The sequence below is a fragment of the Pholis gunnellus genome, assembly GCF_910591455.1.
Source record: "Pholis gunnellus genome assembly, chromosome: 12".
Lineage (NCBI taxonomy): Eukaryota > Metazoa > Chordata > Actinopteri > Perciformes > Pholidae > Pholis > Pholis gunnellus.
In genome coordinates, this window is record NC_136539.1 from 20,754,459 (window position 1) to 20,777,726 (window position 23,268).

Here is a 23,268-nt window from a genome sequence, read left to right on the forward strand (position 1 = left end):
GCAAAACCACGGCACCCGCAGCCACCGTCTGACTTCTAAAGTATTTTTGGTTCAGAAACAGAGACATTCAACGGATCCCGTGGTTTGCAGAAATGTACAATTTCAACATTTTCTGTAGAGACTGTGTTGTTGATTGGATAACGCGGGCAGAAAAGCTGGATTTTGGGGACTTTTCTTCTGACTTTATTGTATTTTATCATCGCTGAAGGTGTACAGTTTCCCTGGAAATACACCTGCTAGCAAACTCAACCTGGAATCTCACACAATTTTGAAGTAGTAAGAACGTTCTGCTTTAATGTAGTTCAGCAGACAAGCTGTTATCTTTGCCACCACGTTGTACATAGTTTTATCCCGTTTAAAGAGGATCATTGAATCTACATCCGTCATAACAGACGCAGGTTCAGACGCTGTATCGCAAAAGACGATACACACCGTGTTTATCCCGCATGTCTCTTCATATTAGTGGTCTCGTGAATAACCGACAACTTTTACAGTACATACAAAGAGACAGAAAGAGTCCCAGTGGTTAGTTTCTCTGTGCTGCACCATCTGAGCTGTTTGAAATCCACCCTAGACACGATGAACAAATCAAATTTACTGGCTGAATATGAAAATGATTTGGTTACAGGCCTTGCCAAGCATGGCATCATATTGTAGACAGACAGAGGGACAATCATAAGAGGAAATGTAAAGAGGAAATGGAGAGCGCATGAGAAGATGTTCCGCCTTGACGATAGCTTAACAGAAAACAACTCCCTTAACCTACCTGCTGTACTTCTTTGTGTCCATTTCCTTCTGTACCTTAGCTGGTCTTACCTTCCGTTATTCAATAAATGACCAAAAAAGGATGACATGAAGGAGGTGTTTGAGATCATTATTGATTCGGATCTGTACACACAGATCTGGATCTCAGCCCAGCATTGAATTTTACCTAAAGAACACCTTGTTTAGTTGATAAAGAGCCACAAAGGCAGACAGCAGGTCGATAGCAGCATGTGTACATCAGAGTATAGAGCCGGCACAGAGGAGTTAAGAACTATCGTCTACCCATGTGAGACTGTAGGCTGCTTCACTGAGACGGCATCATGGTACAAGCTGAGGTAAGAAGGTGCAGGTGATGTTTTCTCTGACTATCTGAAAGATAGCTGTTATTTAAGCACCGTCTCTAGTGCTTCAACAGCTATCTCAAGAGTGTTTTCAATCGACACGGACCTCGAGCCGAATTCTCACCTGGTGTTGTGAATTGGAACGTGGCTCGACATGTTCCCTTCTCCTTTTACAGATGAGGAGACGGGTCTGGAGGTGCATCAGGTGACCCGCCCTCCGGCCTTCAACACCAACCGGCGGCGCAGCAGAGCTGTTCTCTATCACCTGTCGGGACACCTGCAGAAACAAGACAAGAGCAAACTGAAGCTCAACAATGTAAGTGTCTCCGCATTTGTCTCCTGCGTAGACTGGATGTAAAGATGGACGACAAAAGTGAAGCCGACACATCTTGATCCCCCCCCTGGTGGCTGGCTGCGGTAGAAGTCATAAGCCCCGCCCCTTTACATGTGAGCGGATTGGACATGGGCCAAGCTTAAACAAATAAATCACTACTGCACAGACTCTGGCTAAAATGTGTATAATGCACTAATAGCCGAATCCAGAGTTATTTTCCTTCCTCTGTTGTGAGAACGAGGCTGGACCGAGGGCTAGGAGGCGGGCTTCAAGGAAACGCTAGTGCGCTTGATCAATGGGCCCCATAATGAGGAAGATTGTTGGAAGATCCGGATCATTTTATCTAAATTCTTTCCTCTGAAGTCAAACTTTTTTGGAGGTCTCTTTGGGAGGAGGTGGAGACACGTCGTCCATCTATAAACACAGTCTGTAGTCTTCACTGATTGATGAAAAAGGGTTTAATCTATTCCCCCGACTGACTTTGTGCTCAGCAACTACACAGGTCCATTATAGTCTCAAGACGTTTGATTGCCGTGAGATGTATTGCATGCCAAACTAGCCCCGGCCTGCCTCTCATGTAATCATCAATTCTTACTTTTGAGACTTTTGCGCTAATGATTACATTCAAGTCGCAGAGCTAAGGATAAATATAGTATGAGCCAACTTTTAAAAACCCCTACAGGTTGTTCAACAACAAAGAATCCAGATTTTTCAAAGCCTCTTTTATCCAGATGGAATACAAAGTTATTTACTTCTTTGCAATACAATGGAGTTTGTTTAATTGTTTCCCAAGATGCGACAGGGTTGGTCTTAAACCAAACAGCAAGACGCAGCGTGTGTCTGTAGATCTGCTGCAGTACACACACACCCAGACAGATGGTATGAAGGGCATCTGGAGTGAGCTCACTTCTGTTTGACTTTGGGGTAAAAGAGCTGCATTTCGCTGATGTCAGTGATAAAAACAAACATGCAGACCTTTGCAGTTTCCATCCAGCAAGTTTGACGCCCACTTATTGAGGGATTATGTATTTTTAGGTATCAGTATTTGGGGGTTTTAGCCGTTTTTTTGTATTGTTTATTGATTATTAATAATACATGTATCTAGTTCTTCACAGTATTAATGTAAGCTTTGTTTACAGTAAGCAGGGTCCTCATGCAGAAAACATGATAAATCAGGACACAAAATCTATCTGAAAATGAGATTAAAACAATATATTCCTTTTATAACATACAGATTTACTTTATATATACCAGTGAAAATACTGCAAGCGTAAAACTATGTTTTGTGCTAGCAGCTAAAGGTGCTAACAGCGCTAACAGTGCAAACAATAATGCTGAGAGAGCTAATAGTGTAAACATAATGTGGTGTTAACATCTATCTCTCTCTCTCTCTCTCCCTGTCGTCCGATCCAGAACATGTTCGGGGCGAAGCCTCCGATCCCGGAGTACAAGGTAGCAGCCATCCAGAAGTCTCGCTTCATCCTGCTCCACTACGGAACCTTCAAGGCCGGCTGGGATTGGCTGATTCTGCTGGCGACCTTCTACGTGGCCGTCACCGTGCCCTACAACGTGTGCTTCACGGTGGTGGGAGGGCGGGACGAAGGGAGCAGCACTGCCCCGCGAAGCCCGCCCAGCGTCAGCGACATCCTCGTAGAGATCCTGTTTATTTTAGGTGAGAGAACGTCGTGCGTCTGTGAAACGTCCGCCCACGACGCATAGAGACGGATGAAGTCGTTTTACGGCAAATGAGACACACACACCTGAGCACTGATGTTAACACTTGTTCGATAAGCGCTTTCTTTAATCAAACGCCAGCGCTCGCTTCGGTAATGAACAAGACTTAACAATTGAAAAGATCGGCTATTTGTTCATCGATTTATCAATCGCCCCAGGAGAGAAGCCGATGAAACAGCCCGTCTCTACGAGGCTCATCGATCATGATGAAAGTTTAGTTGGGAGTTTTTAATGATGCATTCACAGCAGTGAAGGGATGTGAGCCATTCACAACAGATCATTAAGTCTCATTGCCAACCCATTTCCTAGAAAACAACAGGCCTCGTTGTTCCCACCGCTGTCCATCTAACCGTGGGAGAGTAGTACGAGGGCTCTTCAATGGACAATTTGCCTTCATGGAAACACAAGCCCTGCATCAACCAACTTCTGCGATGAAATTATACGAGCCACCCACAGTTAAAGGATATCCTGTTTGTTAGAACTAACAGTCTCTGGTCACCTTGAATCTCAGCTTAACACGATAACAGTAGTTTGGAAACTAATATTGTTCCAATATTCAGCTTGAACAAATTCAGCACACGTGTGAAGTAGGAGACGTCTTGTGTCCAGCGGTTCCTCGTTTTAAATACTTACATCTTCACAGATGTAAATCTAAGAAACGTTAACGAGGTCATTGGAAAAACCATATCAGACAGACATTATGATTCAAAGCAGTCTGGAGGAGATCTTTGAATATGTATCTATTGGGTTTCATATTCCATTGAAAAAAATGGAAATCAGTTTCTTCCTGGAAGGTAATAAATTAATCTATAAACTGCCCTTTGAAAATAATTACTTATGTAGTATATAAACTTGATTTTCTACGTAAGCATTGCTGATATCTCTTTTTCTCTGTTATCATCAAACTTGCGTGTGATGCACTGACTGAGTAACCATCGCTCTGTACTGTACGTCATTCATCCTCGTGTTTCAGTGATGTGTCACTGTCCCGGTGGTACTTTCCTGCTGTCAGCTTCTGCTGTGCTTGTCGTCCTCTTCAGACATACTGCTCAACTTTCGAACTACTTTTGTGAGCACGTCGGGTCAGGTCGTGTACGACGCCCGCTCCATCTGCGTTCACTACGTCACCACCTGGCTCTTTGTCGATCTCATTGCCGCCCTGCCCTTTGACCTGCTGTATGCTTTCAACATCAGCGTGGTGAGTCTCCTCTGTGTGTGTGTGTGTGTGTGTGTGTGTGTGTGTGTGTGTGTGTGTGTTTACATCAGCAAGGTGTGTGACAAATCAAGCCTCTTAATTCACTGTTTGTTTTTTGTAGGAAAGAAAAGCACTTGAATGTGGACATACACTCTCCTGCATTCATTATCCACGCTAACACACCCATGGCAACATGCCAAATTAGGAGAAAAAAAGGGAAATGAATGCATAATGCTGTTGGCTTCCTGGTGAATTTATTAGATCAACATTTCATCCAAACTGATGCTGAGCAGACAAACAAATGGGACCGAGCCAATCTGGTGTCAGTGTACACACTGCAGGTCTCATTAATTTCTGTTTCCATGCTCGGAATCCGAAAAAATGATTCAAACTGTGGGCTGAATTACTTCACACGCATGCAAAATTAGTATTTCAATTTTAATTTGGAGGGGAAAAATGTTTAATAGCATATGACGAATCTATCTTTTGAATAAAACCGCACCTCCACTCACAAAGCATTAATAGCACATGATGAAAGGAATGAAATAACTGAACTTTTTGCAGAACGGTGCCTTTTTAAATGTAGGAAACACTGGAGGCTGAGTGTGTGTGTGTGTGTGAACCGATGTGGTCTGTGTCTGTCTGTGCAGTACTTTGGGGTCCACCTGTTGAAGACCGTTCGGCTGCTTCGGCTGCTGCGGCTGCTGCAGAAGCTGGAGCGATACTCCCAGTACAGCGCTGTGGTTCTCACTCTGCTGATGTCCATGTTCGCCCTGCTGGCCCACTGGATGGCCTGCGTCTGGTACTTCATAGGTCGCAAGGAGATCGAAAGTCCTGGCTCCTGGGATATTGGTCAGTACCCACTATTTTCACCCACACACAGGGAAAGACATTCACTCAAGAGCTGCACCTAAGTATAGCTGTAAGGTACATTTACTCTACTGGTGGTTTCATAGTAAATGTGATGCATGCACTCTTATAAAGAGTAGTTAAAAAATATTTGAGGCTGTTATCTCTGTACATTGCATATTCTGTCCTTTTTGTACTTTGTACTGCGCACATTTCTTGGACATCTTTGCACATTTTTAGTGCACTTAGTTCGACAAATAAACCAGATTTAGATTCTGGATTCATTCATATAATGCTGACTGGCCTCTTTCAGAGGTTCACATTATTAGAAACTAGTAACTTTTGCTTTTAATACTTGAAGTACAATTTGCTGCTAATACTTTTATTCAAGTAAAAGTTTGAACACAGGATTTTTAAGGAACCGTATCTTTAAATTGTGTTTTTGACACTGTTATGTGTTGCATGCTGTGTTTAATGCTCTCTCCTCAGTCACAGTAAGAAGGTTGTGGGTTCGAACCCATCGGCCAGTTTTGGACTTTTTTTGTGGAGTATAGCATTGACTTTCTCCAGGTGCTCCGGTTTCCTCCTACACCCCAAAAGCATGGTGGTTAGATTAATAAAGGATGTAAACGAACTGTAGACGGATCTCAATCAGTGAAGCTACTTTAATAATGTCCACTTGTTGCCATGTTGTCACGGACAAATGAAATGTTCCTATTTGGTATTTACAGTAAACTGTGCACTCCTCAGCTTTATATTTAGTGTCTGCTGGGTGGGAGTGGAAAAACCCATTCTCTCTGAGTCGAGAGCTTTCAGTGTTCAAGTTTTTAATTGTCACTTAAAAATTGTGCCTGTACTGTAAATATCCCGTCAGAGCCAGAAACCAGAATTTCATTTGGGCAAATTGAGCAAATCTAAGATTGGATACTCCATCACTCTTCTCAATTATACTGTAAACTCCGTCCCCAGGAAAACAGTTTTAGTGTTCCCACATGCAGATTAAATGAGATCTTATCTTATTGCAGCCCCTCTCTCTCTGTGGTTTTAGTGTGATGAGAAGTGTAGATTCTTACATAAAAAGTCTTGTCTAGTTCAGTTTAAACCATTTGCGCATTCACTCCCTCGTCCTGCTTGACAGACAGATCTAAGATGACACTTAAACTCCTCAGCAGAGTGATGTCAGTAATTTTGCATCAGCAACAAAGGTGCAGCAGCAGCACTTTATGCAAAAGCACGACCCCCAAGAGTCTGGATTTTCAACACAGCCGATGCTTTTGATAAGACGCAGCTTTGTTGATATTCCCCAATCATCTCTTGCTGGATAATCTCAAATCCTGCAGGTGACATGAAACTCATGGCATACAGTCTGATAATCCTGTAGAAACAGATGGGCAGTTTCCAAGGGAGCTAAGGGGGCGAAGATCAACAAGAGGCTTTTATTTTATTCTACCGAAGCTTCAACACGATGTCGAGTCAAATAGTAAACCGCAATGAGCGTGTTTTCGAAGCTATGGACTCGACTCAGGGACACATAACGAGATGTTTACTTCCCCTCGTTTTCTCTCCCTCGCTGTCCCGCTCTCCCTCCCTCCCTCCCTCCCTCCATCTCTCTTTCTCTCACATTGATTTGTCCCAAACCACCTATCATTATCCTTTCAGCGAACCACATAATGACAGAAAGACAGCAGTCAATGCATGTCAGCGTTCCCTCGATTTCCTATTCAGACAGACGGGGAATCCAGGGGACAGCAAAGACCAGTGTGACCTTTCTGTGAACTGAGATTCACAATAAAGGTCTGATATCGGCACGGACATCGGTTTAACTGCTCAATTGGCTAGCACTTGGGAGAGGTACAGTTGTGTCTGCAGGGCTATCGGTAATTGAGGGGCAGTGGAGCCATGGCCTCCGTCACAGTCCCTCATGGAGCTGAAGACGCCACACAAGACGCAGTCTACTGAGCTGGACAGATAAAAAAGATAAAGAAATGCACATAAAGTGGTTATATTACATGTTGTCATGCGTACTGTAGGTTTCTAAAGGGATCTTTGGATTTACTATTCGTCATGCAAGTTTTTGAGAGCCAGAAAATCCAGATTTTAACAACAGCTCTGTCGGCCTTAGAGGGGCAAGCAGGCGCCGACTACCACTGCTGTCAGTCAAGCACAAACAACCCTAAATATACAGTACACTCCTTTAATTTTTTATATCTTCACTTTGAAAACCACACATTCGAAGAAAAATAATACTTCTAGCATCCCCCAGAGGAACTGCATCTGCTGTCGTTATACTATCCTTTCCTTGTTGTCAAAACAAACCATGGACAGACTTTGGCTGCATCCAATAGTTTGTTTGTTTTTTGCTCAGGAAAGTTCCTAACTGAGAGAAATGACCTAAAGGTATTAATTAGCAGCCGTGATAATAGCTGGTCGAATTCTCTAAATGCTAAGGAAAGATGCCTTCATGCTTCCTTTCTTATCTCCTTTAGCATAGGGAACACTGGAGCATCCTTTACGAAAGGAAAGGAGATCATTTTCATCTGTGGATTAATACACATTTAGTTCTCAAGTGAGTATTGATGGCACTGGGATGTCAGAAAGTCAACGTGCCATGTCACACCTGTTCTCTTAATATCGGTGGAGCAAGAAGCTTGGTGATGTGGTGACTATTTGCAGGTGTAGCTGTGAGCCATTGTGGCTGGCGAGTTTGTCGATAATGCTAGCTAACTACGGATTTGAAAGATGGGTCGCTAACCGGACAGTTTAGCAAAGTTTAGTTGAGAGACGCATTTGTCCCATTTGACTCCAGCCTCACTGCAAACCATGCCTCTTATATACAAACCTGGAAGGTACGTCATAGCTAATATGATACAACATGATCTTCCTCCATGCTGGAATCTCTGTTTCCTCAATAGAATCATTGGTTGTGATTGACTGAACAGTGAGAATGGTGTCAACGTCCACGAAAAGAGAGTTTTGCTACTTTTTTATATTTTTTTGTAAGCAGTCACTCACTTCCTAGATACAGAAGAACCTACGTGAAGTTACCAGTACATCATGTCATCATGGCATCCCTCAGAAGGCCAATAAAATCCTGCGAGACTTCACAGTGCATGCAGCACTCTTAGCTATTACTATGCACTTTATACCGTGATGCATTTTTCAGGACCACAGACAGCTCACATGTGAGTCCAGTCAGCTCTAGACCAGAAGTCAGCACCTCGGACAGAGGCAGAGAAACTCTTGTCAACAGTTTTCCACCAACAAGAAATAAACAGAAAGTTCCCGGTTACACTTTGCCATTTTTGGCTGTTATAAACTGCCACTAAAGGGAGCAGATGAAGGCTGAGCATGATGAGTTCACTCATTCACATCAAGTCAAATCATAGAAAACCTTTCCTTCATTTCAACGTCTGTCTCCAGACCGGCACACTCTGTCATAGCGCGGCCCTTTCCATAACATCAGTAATGCCCTTCACGTTCCCTTATGTACAAGATAAAATAGATTCTTTGTAGTTTATTTTTTTAATATATTCTGATCTCCAGGCACGGACATGCCTGATTGCAATATAACGGCTTAGCAGGTCCACATTTCCTCAGGAAGGTGGAGGTTAAGTTGTGTGCTAATGACAAAGTATTTAGGAAACTACTCAGGTGTTAAATCCTCTAATGTTGTTAGTTTAGCTGCTTCACTGGGACTCTGCTCACTGCTCGATTGTCACTTCTGCTTATTTATGCTGGCAGGCTGGTCTCACTATCTGAGAGAACACACACTCACACACACACACACACACACACACACACACAAGGTCAAAGCTGCCGGTCTGTAGAAGTGTGTGATGCCGGAGATCAACGAATGGGTGCATCCATATTGTATTATTCATATTCCCTCCCTTGCCGTCTTTCTGTTTTGATTCTGCTCTCGGCGGCTCAGATGGGTTTCACCGCTCATCCACTCACAAACAGTTTTTCAATAATTCATCCTTCCTCTCTTCTTACTTTCTGCCTTTGTTATTCCTTCCTTGGCCATCTTTTTTTCTTCTTTATTTCCTCTGCAGCTGAATTGTTACGTTGATATTTGTTTTAACAAAAAAGTTAACTTTAATACATTTTGTTTACAAGATGAAACGTATGTATTTGTGTAAGATAGGCTTTAGACAGAACTGGATGTACATGTTCCCGGTGACTTAATGTCTGGGTTCTCTAGCAGAACCAGACCCTCACCACAGAACTGTAGATGCCTACAAGGAATAACCACTCCGATCATTTTATTAAGTAAACACAGCAGTACAACAAGATTAAAATACTGCTACAAATACAAAGTCAGTCAGTCAATATTCTACTTGAGTAAAAGTACATGCAAAGTACCTGCAAAATGCATCTAAACTATCAAAGGTAAAAGTACTCATTATGCAGCATGGCCCCAAAGGTCCGAAAGGATTCTGAGAAATCGAGTGCACACAAGATGATATAATGAGCACGCAAGTTATTCTCTTGTGTGGCACATTACAGCATTATCATTGTTATTGGTGACCTCTTGTAAATCTTTACTTACCTCCAACATGAGCAGCTCTAATCAGCCACAAAAACGCCTTTGTGGTTATACAGGACCTTTAATATATAATTATGTCATATTATATCATATTTTATTGGTTTATCGTATGTTTTAAAATGTCAAATCAAAAGTAGCTGCAGCTGTTAAATGCATTTAGTGAAGTAAAATGTACAATATTTCTCCCTTGAGATGTCGTAGAGTAGCAGAATAAAGTCCCATAAAAAAAGTGCTTTAAAATGGTACTTAAGAACCGTCCTTGAGTTAATGTACTCCGTTACTTTTCACCAACGGATGCCGATAACTGAGAGGTGGACAGTTCAGTAAATATTCAGCTCTAATGGAGCTTTAGCAGGAATTTTGTGTACAGTTGGAGATGAAGAAGGTCTAGTTTTGTGCTTGTTATATTGTAAAACTATTTAATTTTATCTCAGGTAACTGTCATTTCATTTCTCTCTCATAGGTTGGCTCCATGAGCTGGCCAAGCGTCTGGGGACCCCCTACTTCCTGCCCGCCCTGACGTCGTCTGTCCCCGTCACGGTCAGCAGCTTCCCGGCCAACAGCAGCCAGTGGAACGTGTCGGGGTCAGAGGTCGGAGGGCAGGGCTCCTGGAACTCCAGCCAATATTATGGAAACGTGTCCGGAGGCGACGCCGTGGCGGGGACGGGAGCCGGCGGCGGGAGCTTTGGGGTGCTGGGCGGCGGCCCGTCGATGCGTAGCAGCTATGTGACGTCACTCTACTTTGCTCTGAGCAGTCTCACCAGTGTGGGATTTGGAAATGTGTCGGCCAACACGGACTCAGAGAAGATCTTCTCCATCTGCACCATGCTCATAGGAGGTGAGAAACATGTGTTTTAGTTCCACTTTTTAGGGATGCACACATCTGACTTTTTCAGTCCCAACACCGATACCAGGGCTTTGGGTATCGGCCGATACCGAGTACCGATATTAGGGTTTAGTTAATAAGCTGTATGCCTCACTGTCCAGAAGAGACTGGGATGTAGACTTGTTGTCTAAAGATGGCGGCAGTGTGAACAGGCGGTCTCTGGGTGGGTTTTGTCTTCCAATATCCTTTGGGCTCTTCGCAGGCACCTCTCGTCACCAATATCTGATGCTCGGTAGATGGGTACCAATGATGTCTGGGTGGTTTTAACTATCCGCTGCAGAGCACTCCTGTCCTGAGCCGTGCACATCCCATGCCCATGTTTGTCGTGTTTACAGTCAGGATGCTCCTCTGTAAAGTCAACAAGGACATTGAATTGAATCGATCGGCCCCATTTGTCAGCGATAGTCGGTATCGGCCCGATATCGGTGCATCCCTACTTTGCGTGCATGTCAGTGTTTCCTCTCGTGGCGCGACGCTCTTCTTCTTCTCCTCCTCTTAAGTACTCACTCAGCTCATTGTCTGGAACCAGTGAGACATCGACACACAGACGAGCACAATTTGTACAATAGATGTACCGACACACACTCTTGTATGCAAACCCATCCATTCAGTGTCTCATTAGTCCCTTGTTTCTTGATTGAGGGGTTTCATTACATGTTCGGCTGTGTGCTTGTTTATTTGTTACCAGGATGTATCAAAATGGATTTACTATAGATTGATTGTCCATCACTAAAATGCAGCTTTGCTGTTGTAGTTTAGTGGAAAATAGTACATTTCAGCACATTTTACAAAAAAGCTGATGATAATGTTTTCCATACCATTTAATAATGGGGTTTTATTTCAAATCAGCTAATACAGTTTTGTCTTGATAACATCCAGAAGGGATGAAATACTTGAATTTTGTCACAGAACTTCTGTTCGTCCACTGAAGATCACAAGATTCATTGGAAAAAATTGGAAAAGGGCATTTAACTACATACGTACTGCATTTAAAGCTGCAGACCTGACAGACTATTCATATTAAAAACATCATTGAAGACAACAATACAAAACAATAACAACAATACCTTATAAATCCCTTATTTTTTATCTTTAAACACTCAAATATCACCAACAGTAACAGGACAAACAGAGAGAGGATAAGCTCATCACATGTTCCAAACTCTTAAAATGACTCGTGCACCATCTGTCCTTTGAGTTTGCTCTCCGACGTGATTAACGAGACTAGACTGAACTTTTCCACAGTGCTGCTGAACAAAGTACAAACAAAATAATGTGTTATTTATTTTTCAGCTGAGCCATTTGAGCGGCGCCTTGTGAAATGTCAACGAGTGTCTCTAATCACCGAAAAGTACTTCCTTAAATACTTCAGCGCAGTATATTTACCAGTCCTCTTAACTGTCCTGTTTGTGGACGGAGTTTTAAAACTTTAAGCCTTATTTTTAATGAGCCGATCCATAGTGACGAGAGCTGAATGTTCTGGAACAAAGCAATAAAAGAAGAATTGAGAAATAAATGGAAAGGTTACTTGGTGAGAGAAATGCCAAGATTTATAGCCTGAGGACCCACTGATGTGTGAGGATGTCTCGGGCCCCGGTGCACCTTGGGTGGGCTGTAAATGTCCACGTTTAGGTAACAAATCACAATGACTTCTGTCCGTGCTCGGCATTTCCTGCTTGATAGAATAATAAAATCTGCTATTTTCCTTTTGAAAGATGCTAATTAAAACCCTATTAAACTTTAGTGTTACAAGGCTAATACTGGGTGTGCTGGAATTTATAATATTATTTTTTTAATCCCAGCTGATTTGATTCAGCTTCACATGCGCTGTCTTGGTAGAGCATCAGATATGTATTGATCCATGGTTTCCAACAAATGTGCGAGTTCCTGCTTTCTACAGTTGCTAAAAGCTGCAGTACTCAGCTGTGTTTGGAAATTAGTTTTTAAAAATGAAACTGTATATTTTAAACCATTTTTCTTTCATGAAGAGTATAGCAGGTGGACCCAAATGCAGGAGACTGCAGGCCACAGGAACTTGAATTAATCTTTATTCATAGTTCGTGCAGACAAAGCAAAACTGAACATTACAGAATAAAACCAAGGCTGTGGTGGAATAGTCGAAAATATGACGTCTTAATGTCTTTTCTTAACTACTTTTCCTCCACCTCGATGGAAAACGCCATTCATAAGGACAACAGCTGTGTTAAAATCCAACTGCACTTGTTGTTGTTTTTTTAGTAATTTTATTCATAACACATACATTCCGTACAGTTACAAACTCAGTGCTGTACAATTCAAGTAAATATTCCTGCCCTAAACAGAATCTCACCTCCTAAGAAAGATGTTTTCAATTAATCCAGAGTGACCAATTAAACAGTTATGTTATTGACGGCTGAAAGGCGCATCACTTTTCTTTTTTTTTTTACAAAACCCTAAAACCCCCAAAAATAACAACAAAAAGTGAAGACACATCTTCAGAAAGAAAAGATGAGCTTGGTTGTTGGTTTGGTCGTTTTATGGGACACGTTGGCGGTAAGAAAAGCTATCCTCATCCTTTAATTCAATTTGGGTTTTTTTGGAGTAGGTGTTTTTTGTGTTGCATTGATTTTTAATAAACTTGCATCCACAGAGATGCGAGTAAAACACACAGAGAGAGTAAAGATAGCAGGCTCTGGCTTCATTAACCTCTCTCAATTGTTCTGTTCTGTGTGCCTTTAAGCTCTAACTGAAAGATATTTATACGTCCTAACTCCAGAGTTTTGCTAAATCAGAGGTGGGTCACTCTGCCTGCAGGAGCAGTCATCCCAAAATGATGTCATTAGTCAGGGTGTCAGTGGACTGTGTAAGTGTCCTGTGGACTGAGCGCTGTTTCAGCAGCTTTTCTACTTGGGCAAGAATTTAATTTAGGGAGAGAAACAGCTCTGCGGTTCAGTCCGAAAGGTACGTTATAAGGGCTGGTTAGATGTGTTTGCATACTGGGATTAGAGCTGCTTTTTTTTAATGATAATTTAGTTGTTTTTATGGTGTTTTTCTCACTAGCAATAACATATTTATTCAGCATGGGGATTCTTTTACTTTCAGTAGTGTGTCACTTCCTTTTCATGAAAGCAGTAATCCACTTGTGGCAGTGCTCTGCAGTGGTGTTAGAGCAGCTAAGTCCTTTAAAGCCCCGTGCTCTTTAACTTCTTGGGGCTTATAAAGACGTCCTATGAAGATGTGCAGAAGCATTATGGGATTTTCCAGAGCCATCCAGATAAAAGCCAATCATACAACTCTGTAATTAAATCTTGATCATATACTGAAAACACACAACCTTTTTCTCCTCTCCAGCGCTGATGCATGCAGTGGTGTTTGGTAACGTGACGGCCATCATCCAGAGGATGTACTCGCGCCGCTCGCTCTACCACACCCGCACCAAGGACCTGAAGGACTTCATCCGGGTCCATCGGCTGCCCAAGGCCTTGGAGCAGCGCATGCTGGAGTGTTTCCAGACCACCTGGTCGGTCAACAACGGCATAGACGTCAGTGAGGTGAGGAGAGAGCAGGCTTACATCCTCCTCATGTAACCCAGAGCCCAGGTCTTGCTCTATCTCTCTCTGTACTTTAAAATGAACACTTACAAATCAAAGTTTACTAGATTATGGGTCAACAATTTTTCTCGGTTTCGTTGTTGTCTATTTTCGCACTCGTAGCTCTGCTGTTGGCTGAAGTCTATCGTACTGGACAGCAATAGAATAATGAATTTTTATAATAATTCATTCGAGTCTCAGAACATCTGTTAAGTGTGAACCGCCTCTTGCTTGACAGCTACTGAAGGACTTCCCAGACGAGCTGAGGGCCGACATCGCCATGCACCTGAACAAGGAGCTGCTCCAGCTGCCCCTGTTCGAGTCGGCCAGCCGGGGCTGCCTGCGCTCCCTCTCCCTCATCATCAAGACCTCCTTCTGCGCTCCGGGCGAGTTCCTCATCCGGCAGGGAGACGCCCTGCAGGCCATCTACTTCGTCTGCTCGGGGTCCATGGAGGTCCTGAAAGACAACACCGTGCTGGCCATACTGGGTAAGTCACAGGAAGATGAGAAACGTTCACAGTCATGTGGATCCACAAAAGGGCAGATTTTCCCTTTGGCATGGTTACAGTGTTCAGTGCACCCCTAAAAATAAAAGATAAAAGAGGGACACAAGCAGCTGTTTGGTAAGATTGTATTTAAGTAAAATACTTAGCAGAGACATTAGAATACTGTGCAGTAAGTGTAACCAATAAGAATGTGTGCTTGAGAGGAACAGAGTGTTTTGTAGATGTTTTGCTTCATTTTTCTATTAATTTCCTTCTATTTATAACCATTTATTATGGGGGGGGGGTTCTTCAGAGCTAAACAAAAATCTGAAATAACTTCAACAACATACTTGCTTCTGTCTCGCCTTTAATATTTGATCTATTTTGCTATTTGTTTCCTCAAATTACCACAAGAATTTTCTAATTAATGAAGAGACCGGAGCAAAAAAAACTGCTAATGACATGGCTTTAGCGGATTGTTGGATTGTAAAATGACTGAATGAATGAATTTGACCCACAAAATTGGATGAAATCAACACAGTACCCCCGTAGCTTTGGTAGACAATTACCTGTCAAAATGAGACTTAATGAGAGGATGTGAGATGACAAATATGTGTCTTTGATATCAAACACTAATGAAGTGCGGGCTGAGAGATCACCTCTCAGTTCAGTGATTTCATTATTATGATTATTCCACAGGGATGCGTTTGATTTCATCCAATCAGACCCGAAGAGCAACTTGATCCGGATTTTAGTGGAAATTAGGTTGATGAGGGAGACGAAGTAAAGAAGGAGGAAGGACAGATGAAGGCTTATGGGTGTATATCACTCAAACAACAGGGGAGGCATGGCTGAGGGAGGGCTGATAAAGAGCTGTTGTTTGTGCTCCGCTGCTTTAAAGAGTTATCACCAGACTTGACACACAAAGTCAAGGCTTCCCCGCAGTGTTGAGCCTGTGAGCTATACACAATAATCCTCCAATCCAGCGTGAATAGAGCTGTAGGAGGCTATCAGACCTCACATATGGCAGAGTATAGATGTTTAGAAAGAGATGAATGAATGAATGGAAGGAATGAATGGATGAGGCTGTCTTGTGTTTGTGCAGATAGTATGAATACACGAGAACCAGATGAGGCAGAAGCACATTGGCTCCTCAGGCATCATTTACACTCTGCACAATCTCAACACTGCTATAGTTTTCACAGTGATATATGTGGCACATATATATATATATATATATATATATATATATATATATAAAGCTGAGAATCGCATTTTCATATCAATAAAGGTTAGTTTTGTTCCACAAATTCACTACTCAACAAAAAAGGGGTTTTGGAGAAAGAAATCATTAAAAAGTCTTATTTAATTTGGAGAAAAATAGATGTTACTTTCGACAAAAATAATAATAATCCTAGCAGAAGGACCACTTCACACCTCAGTCAACTGAGGGCATTTCAAAAATGTTCCAGTAGGTAAACCTGGTGCTAGGAATGTGTTACTTACTGTTTAAGTCATAACAATGCGTTTTAAATGCTGTTGTCTTTCTACATGTCCCTGTGTGAGCAGAATGCAATATCTCATCCGAACACAATTAATGCCTGCGGTATTTATGTTCAACAGTAAATTCAACATTCACACACATCCAATTAACCCTTGAAAGTCATAGAAACCTCCTTACCATATCCCCAAACTATCGTATCCTGTAAAGCGATGTCTTGGAGAGGATGTGAAGGTGCGACAAAACAAACCAGTGTTGTTACACAGAATGAGCTGAACTCGCTGAAAGCTGGAAGCTTTTAAAAATACTTCTTGTCAGATGGTTTTAGTTGCAGCAGGCAGCTGTAACTACTCTGTTCAGGGTGAAGTAGATGTTTTTGTGAGAGGCTTGCAGTTGTGTTTTTTTTTGTAACTGGACACATGCCACTACCAGAGTCGTATCGTGACGTCACGATGACCACGTCCACTTCTTATATACAGTCTATGATTGTTGGTGTGTCATTGGTTCAGCTACCATGCGCCAATGGGTTGCATGCGGTTGGAAGGATCACCACAGTTCTTACAATTCATCTTAAGGTGAACATGAATGTATATAATGTGACCTGTTTGCAGCCTTTCTACTGCAAAATCTCAAAATGCTGCAAATCTGCCATAAGAATCTGGCTAAAGAGTGTTACCGAACACTCCTTCTCTCTCAATGGCTCTGGTAACACCAGAAGCCAATCCCTGTGTCGCTTCGGATGTTTTTTGTGAGTTAATTGTGTTTGCAGACACACAACACATTTAAAGAACAAAAAAAAAATCTGAATCAGCCAGCATTCAGCAGTAAAGGTTGGAGACAACTGGCACTGAAAGGAATCTTGCAAATTGGAATTTGATTGGTCAGACACAATGTCGCACCTGTGACAACAGCTTAGAATAATTTCTTTAGTTGGCTGGCTGTCTCGCAGGCTGAAATCTAATTTCCCCTGGATGTGCTTCAAAGCCTTTGCAACACTAATCCAGCCAACGGGGCGAGCTTTCCTGAGGTGTGTTTGTGTGAATGTGTAATGGACAAAGTGATAGACGGAGAGATGAGGGAGAAAGGGGGAGGATTTACATGTGCGTTTGTCTGTGTGGCGACGACGGATGTATACGTCTTAAAAGTCAGTTTCTCAAAAGGTCAGGATGTATTAAACTAATGAGCTGTACCTGTGCGCCTGTGTGTTTACCTGCGTGTGTGTGTGTGTGTGTGTGTGTGTGTGTGAGATGAAGTGGATTTATCTTCAAATGCCAAGCCCCCGGCCCATATTTGATCTTGATCATGACACACACACACACACACACACACATCAATAGACGGAATGCGGGGCTGTGCTGGTATTAATAATGAATCGATTTTGCATTATTAAAGCACCTTGATTATTAATGGTTGAAGTGTGGATCGAGCAAAGCCCTGCAGAGCCCAGGAAGCTGATGGTACAGCCCATCATGACCTTTACAAAGAACCTGCATCTACAGCGTTCTTCCAAGAATTACATACACTGCACGGTTCATTTCCAACTATTGGCCAATCTGACCAAAACAGATCCCTGAGTGTTAAAGTGCAACCACGCGTTCAGTCAATTAGAGTCACGGCCGAAGACATTTTGCGCATCATGCAATGGCAACAAATTCTGAAACATGAACACACACTCAATCAGCCATGCACACACACACACACACACACACAAGCCACCAGCAATATCCTTTGGAGCTAGTACATTGTAGACTAGAGCTGGTTATTGCTGTTCTTTCTCTTCTACATGACAAAATGTAAATGTGCACCGCTCAAAATGTCATTCGTAATGGCTATATAAAACATTTGGTTCCATGCATGACACATGAAACAAGTTGTCATGCAGGCACCTGTTGGGTCTAATTTTCAGCCTGTAAATCTGGCCATAAATTGACCTTCACTTTGGCCATCACGCCAAATCAGTGTACAACGTATGATGGGATGTTTTACGTAGAATTCAATTAATGGTGTGTGACGGTGGCTTAAGGTAGTTACGATAGGCAGTGCACTCTATCATGATGGGCCCCTAGTGCACGCTAGTTAATAATTATGAAGCACACATACACATATTTTTCTTCCTGTTGCTTTTAGGTTTATAAGGCATGACTGCTCGTTTGGTTGTGCTCAGCTCGTCAGTCTTGATTATTCATTTAATTGAATCGCTCAATATTTAGTGAAAGTGTACGATGATTGGTAATACACATCAGCCAATGCTGCACTAGCAAACGCCATTTAAAGAATAGCCTGTGACAACAACAAAAAACAGTGGAAAACACCGGCAAATGGACCAACAGTGAGTCCAGAAGAAACGTCATTGATGATCACATACCCACTGAGCTAAAGAACAAGTGAGAGTCACTCTACAGCAAGCTAACCCATTAGCACAAAGGCTAACCCAGTACAATTAGCACAAAGGCTAACCCAGTAGCAAAAAGGCTAATCAAGTAATGTTCGCACAGAGGCTAACACAGTAGCGTTAGCACAAAGGCTAACACAGTAATGTTAGCAAAGAGGCTAACACAGTAGTGTTAGCACAAAGACTACTGAGCCAAAGAATCTGTTTCAAACTGGCAACAGGTACTTTTATGGCGGCTAATTGACTTGTGTTCCTATGTTTGTGGCGTGTATCAAAGTTGGTTATATATTCTTATAGCACAAAAAAAAAGAGAGCTTGTAGTAAACTCTGCAGTTCCTCTCAGGGACTCCCCAGAACTGTTCGGCCCCAAAACTTCTATGGTTGGAGGGCCCTGCTCTATCTACAAGAACTTCCTTTCACAAGCTTTCACGTATACTCAGACACATTGAAGAGGACCAGACAATGACGCACTCTTAAATGACACTTTCAAGCATTCACCTCCTGCTCAGTTTAACATTCTGCTGTGATTATCTCGCTGACGCTTGCTGTCGCCCGGGGCTCCATCGCCACCCATCATCTTGTGCCAAAACAAAAGACAATTGGAGCCAAGCTGTGGTGTGGGAAGGAAAAATAAGTGTGGGGGGGGGTGGAAGCAGATGTGTGAGTGATGTGAAAAAGATAGAGAGACAAGTGGCGCATGTAAAGAGCCCCATCGTGCCAAATTATGTAGAAGCACAGACGGGGGAGGGCAGGGATCCAGAAACGAGGGTGCAGACGACTGTTGGACCGCGACAGCAGGATGGGGAGGTGGTTGGAGGTTCGTGGGAGAGCTGGAGGGCCACGTCCAATGGCGGCTGTTGCTCACATGGCATGCCCCAAGATTCCTGCCTCTCATCTCTCATCCCTTCCCCCGCCCATCCATTTCTTCTCAATCAACTTATGCCAGTCTGCGGCCACCCCCCCCCCCCCCCCCCCCCGACACCGTGTCGCTCTTCAGTCTCACCCGTCTCTCCCTTGTTTCATTCATCTCCTCCTCCTCCCTCTTTGCCGACCCCCCTCCATCTTGCCTCTGTTCCACGTTCCTGCTTGGTTTTTTTTTCTGCAGCCCCCTCGCTCCTCTGTTCTCAGCTGTCTCGCTGTGCAGCCACCGACACAGTTTGACTTTTTCCCTTTTTTTTTTTCTTCTCCCTCCTCATACTGCAGTGGGCTTTGTCTGTCAAAAGCCTCACAAAAGAAAGTCGGCCTACATCTTTATTATATTTTAATTCTTCTCGACATGCTGTGGGCTCAGTTAATAGTCTCAATGAAAATAACAGGAGACATACATTGGTTTTCACAAGAGTAGTGATTTTGATTTACAAAATCAATGGAATACTTCTTTTAAGTACTTTTTTTTTTCTTCAGAAAACTACCATTTTTACTTCAAGTAATACAGATATTGTACCATTTTTGACATTCAGGAATACTAACTCTGCTAAATGCTAATTTGTGCAGTTGGTATATCGTTGTAAAAAAAGTAATGTTAAGTACGATTACCATTCAATGCAACACCTTCTCCCTCCCATCTTTGTTGAAATGACTTTTCAGGTCCATCCCTTTGATCTTCGGTCTTTGATGATCTACAGCTCAGAGAGTCCGTGTATTTAATTTACTTCTCTGATTCCCTCAGGCGGAGCCAGCTAGTGAAATTACTCTCTCTCTGATTTACCGCTTCAAAGACTGTCCGTGTGTCCTTCTGCATGCGCAGGTAAAGGGGATCTGATTGGCTCGGACTCCCTGACGAAAGAGCAGGTGATCAAGACCAACGCCAACGTCAAGGCCCTGACCTACTGCGACCTGCAGTACATCAGCCTCAAGGGCCTCCGCGAGGTCCTCCGGCTCTACCCCGAGTACGCCCAGAAGTTCATCAGCGAGATTCAGCACGACCTCACGTACAATCTGCGAGAGGGCAACGGGGCTGATGTGAGTACACGCAGAGAGTAATATCACAGATTTAAGACTTGTTTTAATGTTTGCAATCGTTGTCTCAAATTGCTCCTTAAAGACAAATAAAGTCGTTTTTATTTATTTGAACTGATGAGACTGCCCCCTTGTGGCCATGGGTTTGCCAGTTAATAATAGTATTGTTGATTTGCTCAAACTTTGTGTCAGAAAGTGGGAATAAGAATGCATTCTACAAATGATATACATGGAGGGTCATGTAAAGATCAACCCAATGTCATCTAATATTGAGTACTGGGGAAGGAAAGTAAGTAGTCCGTCACTTTATCAGAACCTGCTGCAGTTTGTGGAGGTATTTAGAGGCTAATGTGGCTAAAGGTGGGGACCCTGTTATCAAAAACAGTGCAGTAAAGGTTTGAAGAAAAGTCTGCAGGTGTATATTTATAAATCCAATGTGTACAGTTACAGCAGAGTAAAACTGACATATGTTGGTTTTATGATATAAGATGATAACGTTTCTTGTAAGAGGGGAATCATTTGGTACCTAGTAAGAAGAAATGGCAACATGAACAACATTTTGTTATGAAGTGAAAAGGATTTTGTAAAAAACAAGAACGGTTTCTCCTGATAACAAGACAGTGTGTTCTTGAGTGCAACCCACCAGATCAGTCACACCTCTCCATGTGCGGCCTCCAAAGTGCAAATCGAAAATGAAATTCTAACGGGCAGCCTGAGAGACACCTTCAGAGGGGTCTCACGGGTAAAAGCTGCGCATGACCTCGCCAACCACTACTGTAAAATACACTCACGGATTTGTGCACGCATCACAATTTCACAAGCCAAGGCTCAAAGTGCTTTTTGCATAACCGCTGCCATCACACACATCTACACACACACACACACACACACACACACACACAGCCTGCGCCTCTGGCTGGTGCAGCAGCAGAGGGAGCAAAACACAGGGACAAGAATAGCTCAGTGCTGCTGTTTGAAGCTGTCCTGTTGCTAAAAATAGTGCAGGGGGAAAGCACGGGCCGTCCCTGAATAGCTGTGTCCCCCGCAGCTGCTGCTAAGATTGGATCCCGCTCGGTATAAATAGCGCAGTCAGCCGAGGAGAAGAGGAAGGTGGAGGAGGAGAGACGAAAGGGAGGGGAGGGGAGGGAAGACTTTCTGTTCTGCTCTTCCTAAGTTCCTACTTTTCCACTGCAGACACGTGTGATTCTCCCGTGCACAGAACGCTTACTGCAGAGTATTAGCGTGGTGCAAATGTGCGCACATATCAGCATGTGCCCGTGGCAGTATCAAGAGGATGCACGATTCCAGATGCCACAAGCTGCTGCCCATGTCTCTGGTTTTGATGTCCATATACTGGTTATGAATGCAGAACCCTTCTGGTACCAGCAGCCCAGGAGAGTGTGTTTGCATATGTGTGTAAGAAAAGACTGCAGATGTACAGCGCCTCCTTTCCAGGTGGAAAGGTTTTACTTGCAGGAAAGAAGGCAGAAGTTTTTGGCAGAAGTGATAGTTCCCCTCCTCCCCCTCCTCCTGCTGATTCACAGGCTGCAGATTGACTGTCATGACCCTCGGAGCCCCGGAGGAAAACAGTGCGATGAGCAAGAACAACCAGTCGACTGGTTGCACTGATCTGTGCTACAGGGGGAAAAAATGGGGGATATTACAGCACGGTTTTGGTTCCCCTGTGTTCTTGTTCTGTTCAATCTCTGCACCAGAAACATGCCGGTTTGGAGAACGACGTAGTGCAACATACTGTACTAACACACACACACACACACACACACACACACACACACACACACACACACACACACACACTCACGCTGCACCAAAAACAAGAAAGAAAAAAAAAGAGCACTTTGTTCATTCGTGTCACATACAGTTTACATACATCCACTCTCACATGCAGGCCCTGCTCTCAGACTTCTGCATGACTCGATTACACATACATGATGCGAAATGCAAACACTAACACACACACTGACACACACTGACACACACACACACACACACACAGGCTTGCCAACACGAGGCAAGTGCACACTTATCACGCCCCCGCATCGCAGAGCGCTCCTTGGTTTTCCTCCAGAGCTGGGAGCTAAGATTAGAACAAGAGAGCTAAAAATACATTACGGTGGCACAGAGGGGGGCTGAGAGGAGGGCACTGGGGGAGGAGGAGGAGGAGGAAGAAGGAGAGAGTATGCTGAGACTTAATTAAAGAGTGAGGCTCAGAGAGCGAGAGAACAGGGGAGGAAAAGGAAAGTGGAGGGGCGTTGGCTTGTCTGCACGATGAGATGTGAAATACATTTATTACTCACTGCACCAGTCATTCTAGGGCACGAGTTATGTTATTATTGTGAAGCCGGTGGAGGAGATTGGCAATTTATACTGTAATCCCTAAAGATGCTGTTTCTTAAAGTGGATGCAGTGAAATTGTTTTGAGCGTGTTGGTAAGGTCGGACCTTATGGCACATGTTTTTAGACACGATGTGCAGAAAGACTCTTGTTCTTTTATTGCCTTTTATGAGCTACTATTGATGATTTGGCAATGTGGGGGATTAAATGACTCCTACACACTTTATTCTATATTAAACATTATGATCCTTGCAGAGTGAAAGAGCATTAAAGAGATACAAATCTATTACAAAAGTATATAAAAACATACCTTAACACTTTCATAAATATAATTTTAAAAAAATGGAAAAAATG

The 23,268-nt window shown here is 43.1% G+C and overlaps 1 protein-coding gene across 1 annotated transcript in view; it reads left to right on the top strand.

The window, feature by feature from the left end:
• Window positions 1–23,268, top strand: part of kcnh3 (potassium voltage-gated channel, subfamily H (eag-related), member 3) — a gene marked incomplete at its 3' end in the record, with an annotated part of 104,288 nt that overhangs the window by 76,953 nt on the left and 4,067 nt on the right. The window contains exons 4-11 of the mRNA XM_079170618.1: window positions 1,283–1,422; window positions 2,854–3,112; window positions 4,215–4,372; window positions 5,020–5,221; window positions 10,231–10,605; window positions 13,984–14,183; window positions 14,461–14,710; window positions 20,348–20,562. Coding sequence (XP_079026744.1) covers window positions 1,283–1,422; window positions 2,854–3,112; window positions 4,215–4,372; window positions 5,020–5,221; window positions 10,231–10,605; window positions 13,984–14,183; window positions 14,461–14,710; window positions 20,348–20,562 — 1,799 coding nt within the window. The remainder of the gene's footprint in view (window positions 1–1,282; window positions 1,423–2,853; window positions 3,113–4,214; window positions 4,373–5,019; window positions 5,222–10,230; window positions 10,606–13,983; window positions 14,184–14,460; window positions 14,711–20,347; window positions 20,563–23,268) is intronic.